General features: G+C 41.2%; 1 protein-coding gene across 1 annotated transcript in view; it reads right to left on the bottom strand.

Moving 5' to 3' along the window:
* Positions 1 to 271: 271 nt before the first annotated feature.
* The window catches only part of LOC133639767 (low-density lipoprotein receptor-related protein 4-like), a 113,897-nt gene continuing 107,572 nt past the window's right edge, over positions 272 to 6,596 (bottom strand). The window contains exon 36 of the mRNA XM_062033365.1: positions 272 to 1,779. Coding sequence (XP_061889349.1) covers positions 1,435 to 1,779 — 345 coding nt within the window. The 3' untranslated portion in view covers positions 272 to 1,434. The remainder of the gene's footprint in view (positions 1,780 to 6,596) is intronic.

The following is a 6,596-nucleotide window of genomic DNA, read 5'->3' as shown; positions in this document are numbered from 1 at the left end:
ATTTCCAGTAATACACCTTAAAAAAACAACAATCACACATTTTTACAGTAAAAAACTGCTAACTCAGTCAACAGAATGTTACTGTAAAATAGTGTTTTTTTTAATTTTTTATAACATTACGGAAATTAAAAAAAACTGGCAGTTTTTTTTGTATTTTTTTTGTATTTTAAATTTTTTTTTAAAATTGTGGCAACTGAGCTGCCTGTTATTAACGTAAAAAAAAAAAAGGTATCGTAAAACAAAAAACCATCGCAAAAACAACCACCACGGATTTAACGGTAAAAAAAACTGGCACCTCAGTCGACATAATTTTACCAGAAAAAAACTGTTAGTTTTTTCTATTTACAGTAATAAGCTGTAAAAAAACACCATCATTTTGACCATTTTACAGTGTACAATTTGACGGATATCTTACTAAGTCAAGCGAATGTATTTATTATGTTGACCAAGAAGTAAATATGTTGCAATATTAGATACCATTAAAATTTAAAAAGGTACGCAATTTCATGCGGTAATTTTTTCTGTCAAAATGGAGAAAAAAAATACTTTTTAGTGAAAAAATATAAGGAACTTACTTTATTGATGCGTGTCATTTCCAGGCGTTCACGTGCCATACGAAAGGATGAGGGGGACCAGATCTGGCCCCCCGGGGCCTTGGGTTTCATCTAGTGGTACGCCAAAAGAATCACTTCATGAAAGTACAGTGTTTTATCTTGCTATGTGTAATGTCAGTGGCCTGAAATATCGAATATAATCGCAAATATAACCCCCGCCTCGTTTCTGATGAATACTTATGCCTACTACGCTACTGCATGTCGGTGCTTGGCGAGCCACGTGTTTTCTGAGGTGGAAAAAAATATTCGAAAGCCACTGGTTTGAACGATACAATCTTCCAGGCGGCGTTTGCGACAATGAACGTGTAAAAACCGGAGCTAAAAGTTTGCTTTCAGGAAGCCCCGCCCCTTTGGCGCCGTCATAAACACGACTGCTGCACAAAACTCGACACGACGCCGTCTAAAAGCCAGTACAAAAGAAAAAAAAAAAACACACACACACACAAAAAAAGTTCATAAATAGAGTTTTTGTAAAGAGATGAGTGGTTTTTAGGGCGTGGAAGAAGTCGTTTTCCCCGGGAGGAAAGAAGCTTGCATAAAAAGTGACACGGCGAGAGAGAAAATGAGTCCGCTTCCTTTAGCGTTTGTGTCTCTGGTCACTTCCTCCCGGGGGTCCTTCGCTCGCTTATTCCAGCATGCTAATGAGTTGATGGTTTGAGCGCAGACTAAGGGGGGATGTGTATGCGACGAAGTAGGACGGAGCCCCACTTTTTAGAACGAGTTGCCTACGCCGACTCTAAATGGGGGAATCTGCGCGAGCATCCCGTCTTGCAGCAGCCATAAATACATACAGGCGCGTGTGTTTCGGCGAAGACGGTCCTCACACTTCGCTCTCGGTGGAGGGTTTGCGCATGGACGCCCAGCCGGTGTCGGGCAGGCCGTGGTGGGCGTGGTGGCGCTGCGGGGTGACGGCGGAAGGGGCGAGCGTGGTTATGGAGGAGCACTCCGACGCCTCCTCCTGCAGGAGCTGCTCGGTCTCGCCGTCGTCCAGCGAGGCGCTGCTGGCCTGCAGGGAGACGGTGTCGGTGCGCATGCAGGCGTGCAGGCCCCCCCGGGACGGCTTAATCTGCTTCAGGTCGTCCCAGTAAAGCTCCTCGGTGGACAGGAGGCACACGCCCTCCACGATGCGGATCTTCTCCTTGGTGTAGCCGCCGTCCACGCCGCCCTGGACAACGAAACAGGATCAGTTTGGTCTCAGGAAGGTGCTTTTTACAAACCCCTTTTCCATATGAGTTGGGAAATTGTGTTAGATGTAAATATAAACGGAATACAATGATTTGCAAATCCTTTTCAACCCATATTCAAATGTATGCACTACAAAGACAAGATATTTGATGTTCAAACTCATAAAACTCAAACTTTTTGTTCAAATAATAATTAACTTAGAATTTCATGGCTGCAACACGTGCCAAAGTAGTTGGGAAAGGGCATGTTTACCACTGTGTTCCTTTTAACAACACTCAGTAAACGTTTGGGAACTGAGGAGACACATTTTTTAAGCTTCTCAGGTGGAATTATTTCCCATTCTTGCTTGATGTACAGCTTAAGTTGTTCAACAGTCCGGGGGTCTCCGTTGTGGTATTTTAGGCTTCGTAATGCGCCACACATTTTCAATGGGAGACAGGTCTGGACTACACGCAGGCCAGTCTAGTACCCGCACTCTTTTACTATAAAGCCACAATGACGTAACACGTGGCTTGGCATTGTCTTGCTGAAATAAGCAGGGGCGTCCATGGTAACGTTGCTTGGATGGCAACATATGTTGCTCCAAAACCTGTATGTATCTTTCAGCATTAATGGTGCCTCCACAGATGTGTAAGTTACCCATGTCTTGGACACTAATACACCCCCATACCGTCACACATGCTGGCTTTTCAACTTTGCGCCTATAACAATCCGGATGGTTCTTTTCCTCTTTGGTCCGGAGGACACGACGTCCACAGTTTCCCAAAAATATTTGAAATGTGGACTCGTCAGACCGCAGAACACTTTTCCACTTTGTATCAGTCCATCTTAGATGAGCTCAAGCCCAGCAAAGCCGACGGCGTTTCTGGGTGTTGTTGATAAACGGTTTTCGCCATGCATAGGAGAGTTTTAACTTGCACTTACAGATGTAGCGACCAACTGTAGTTACTGACAGTGGGTTTCTGAAGTGTTCCTGAGCCCATGTGGTGATATCCTTTACACATTGATGTCGCTTGTTGATGCAGTACAGCCTGAGGGATCGAAGGTCACAGGCTTAGCTGCTTACGTGCAGTGATTTCTCCAGATTCTCTGAACCCTTTGATGATATTACGGACCGTAGATGGTGAAATCCCTAGATTCCTTGCAATAGCTAGTTGATAAAGGTTTTTCTTAAACTGTTCAACGATTTGCTCACGCATTTGTTGACAAAGTGGTGACCCTCGCCCCATCCTTTTTTGTGAATGACTGAGCATTTCATGGAATCTACTTTTATACCCAATCATGGCACCCACCTGTTCCCAATTTGCCTGTTCACCTGTGGGATGTTCCAAATAAGTGTTTGATGAGCATTCCTCAACTTTATCAGTATTTATTGCCACCTTTCCCAACTTCTTTGTCACGTGTTGCTGGCATCAAATTCTAAAGTTAATGATTATTTGCAAAAAAAAAAAGTTTATCAGTTTGAACATCAAATATGTTGTCTTTGTAGCATATTCAACTGAATATGGGTTGAAAATGATTTGCAAATCATTGTATTCCGTTTATATTTACATCTAACACAATTTCCCAACTCATATGGAAACAGGGTTTATAGTCTCACTTGAAACATGCTCACGTTGCCAACTTTTCACACAGAGCAGGCACACAAGGGTTTCCGTTAAAACACACCAACTGTTCATATATCGGTTGAACGGGGCCAAATCAACACCACACTTCTTTTACAAGAGCCACAACTCAAGCAGACATGGTTCATAATACCGTTAACATCTAAGCCAGTGGTTCTTAACCTTGTTGGAGGTACCGAACCCCATTAGTTTCATATGCACATTCATCGAACCCTTCTTTAGTGAAAAATACAATGTTTTTTTTCCAAATTCAAGACAAAGCTATATGTTTTTGTTAACACTTTAGTATGGGGAACATATTATAAGTAACAAACAGGGCCGGCCCGTGGCATAGGCCGTATAGGCAAATGCTAAGGGCGCCGTCCATCAGGGGGCGCCACGGCAGTGCCACAAATGTTGGAGAAAAAAAAAATACAAAAAATTTGGTACTATTATTTGTAAATACAAAAAATAATCCCAAGTTAATTAAAATGCAAAGTAAAGCCTATTTAATAGAAATATTATTTGTTACAATATTACCCCCCCCCATCCCCCGCCCGGTGCGCCCCTCCCTTCCCGTATCATGACTCTTACCACATCAAAAAATCAACACAAGATGTCAAAACGGCCAAAACTGTCAGGTGCCCAGGGAAGAAAAAATAGAAAAGAAGAGGAGGAGAAACGAGAAAAAGACAGATGTAGCAGGTAGGTAACGTTAGCCTACATTAAATTATTTGTCTGTTACAGAATGTGATAGTAACCTGGCTTTTTAGCATTAAGCTAATGTTACATGATTCGGCAATTGCTAATCAATAAATAGCTAGTTCTGTTTTAACGTCGGGTTAATATTGTGGAGGGGGCTAAATTGTTCTGGATAATAATAATGTAACGTTAGGTAATTACAGTACTCCCACCTTACATTCCTCAGGGACATTTGTATTAGATCTTTTAAGCAGGTGTTTTTTGTTTACATTGTTATTGCCTTCTGGTTAGCTAATGTTTGCCCTGCAGGTAATAGTCACTTTTCCACCCCTTTATATATTAGGTATAGTTGTAAGCCTAGTTGTTAAAGTGCACATCATTAATGTTACCGTAATTTCCGGACTATAAGCCGCTACTTTTTCCCCTCGTTCTGGTCCCTGCGGCTTATACAAGGGTGCGGCTTATTTACGGCCTGTTCTTCTCCGACACCGACGAAGAGGATTTCGGTGGTTTTAGTACGCAGGAGGAAGACGATGACACAATGATTAAAGACTGACTTTTCATATACCGGTAGGCTGGTTATTTTGATAACGTACAGGCGAGCACTTTGTATTACTTTGCACCGTTGTATTATTTGTACTCTGCACGAATGCTGTTCGCCATGTCAAAGATGTGAAAGTTTGATTGAATGATTGAAAGATTTATTGTTAATAAATGGGACGCTTTACGTTCCCAAACAGTCATCTCTGTCCCGACAATCCCCTCCGTGGTAGCAGGAACCCCTATATACTACGCTAATTACACATCAAAACCCTGCGGCTTATAGTCGGGTGCGGCTTATATATGGAGCAATCTGTATTTTCCCCTAAATTTAGCTGGTGCGGCTTATAGTCAGGTGCGGCTTATAGTCCGGAAATTACGGTAATTAAGCAATATCACATGAGAGGGAATGCTGTTTTTTAATTTGAGCACTGCTGTGATTCGGTTAAAGATAATCATAACATAACATTCTCATATAATATGTTAATTTGTTTTCTTTAAGTAAAAAAAAAGGTCAAAGACAAAGCTATTCGGTTTCTTGTGAGTATATACACTTCACTGCCGATGGGGGGGGGGGGGGGGGGGGCACGTAAAATCTTGCCTAGGGCGCCAGATTGGTTAGGGCCAGGCCTGGTAACAAATACTTAATTTAGAGTTATTTAGTTAGGGTTAGGGTCAGGGTTAGATGATTAGGGTTATAATAAAGCCATGCCGAATAAGGCATTAATAAGTACTTAATAAAGACTACCGTATTTTTCGGACTATAAGTCGCAGTTTTTTTTCATAGTTTGGCCGGGGGTGCGACTTATACTCAGGAACGACTTATGTGTGAAATTATTAACACATTACAGTAAAATATCAAATAATATTATAATCTAGCTCATTCACGTAAAAACTAGACGTATAAGATTTCATGGGATTTAGCGATTATGAGTGACAGTAGTTGGGTAAACGTATAGCATGTTCTAAACATATAGCATGTTCTATATGTTGTAGTTATTTGAATGACTCTTACCATAATATGTTACGTTAACATACCAGGCACGTTCTCAGTTGGTTATTTATGCCTCATATAACGTACACTTATTCAGCCTGTTGTTCACTATTCTTTATTTATTTTAAATTGCCTTTCAAATGTCTATTCTTGGTGTTGGGTTTTATCAAATACATTTCCCCCAAAAATGCGACTTATACTCCAGTGCGATTTATATATGTTTTTTTCCTTCTTTATTATGCATTTTCGGCCGGTGCGACTTATACTCCGGAGCGACTTATACTCGGAAAAATACGGAAGTTAAGAGTCAATATGTTACTAATTTGCATGTTAATAAGCAACTAATTAATGGTGAATATGTTCCCCATACTAAAGTGTTACCATGTTTTTTTTACTGCTGCACAAAATGAACCGTGCATGAACATCACCTTGTTCAAACAACAAAACCAACACAGTGCATAAACTCAAACCAAATTACACACCTGCAAATCAGTCTGACTTCTGCTGTAGCCGTATCCGTAATACGCCAATAGGGAGAAGTTTTTATTTACACGATGAGTCGGGTGTGTTTTGACCTCCGACTCACCGAACCCTATGGTTCGATCGAACCCAGGTTAAGAACCACTGCTCTAAGCAGTACGATCGGATAAATCGCAAATAAGTAGGGCTGGGTCTGGGCAAGGACTACAATTGTCCCCATACCATTATTTTGTACCTGGTACCAACATGTATTTTCTATAGTCCAAGGACATGCACCTGGGGATAGGTTGATTGGCAACACTGAATTGGCCCTAGTGTGTGAATGTGAGTGTGAATGAACATACCAAATGTAACTTTTAGTTTATTACTCCTGTCTGGTCTTGATTTTAAAATATGTAACATCATTTCATAGCTGTTAGTTATTATGCAAGATGTTAATGAACTGGACACGATGTTAGTTCCACTGGCTGCTACCAA

This window comes from Entelurus aequoreus, linkage group LG02 (genome assembly GCF_033978785.1).
Source record: "Entelurus aequoreus isolate RoL-2023_Sb linkage group LG02, RoL_Eaeq_v1.1, whole genome shotgun sequence".
Taxonomy (NCBI): domain Eukaryota; kingdom Metazoa; phylum Chordata; class Actinopteri; order Syngnathiformes; family Syngnathidae; genus Entelurus; species Entelurus aequoreus.
The sequence above is the reverse complement of the archived record's forward strand: the minus strand, read 5'-3'. Positions and strand labels throughout refer to the sequence as shown.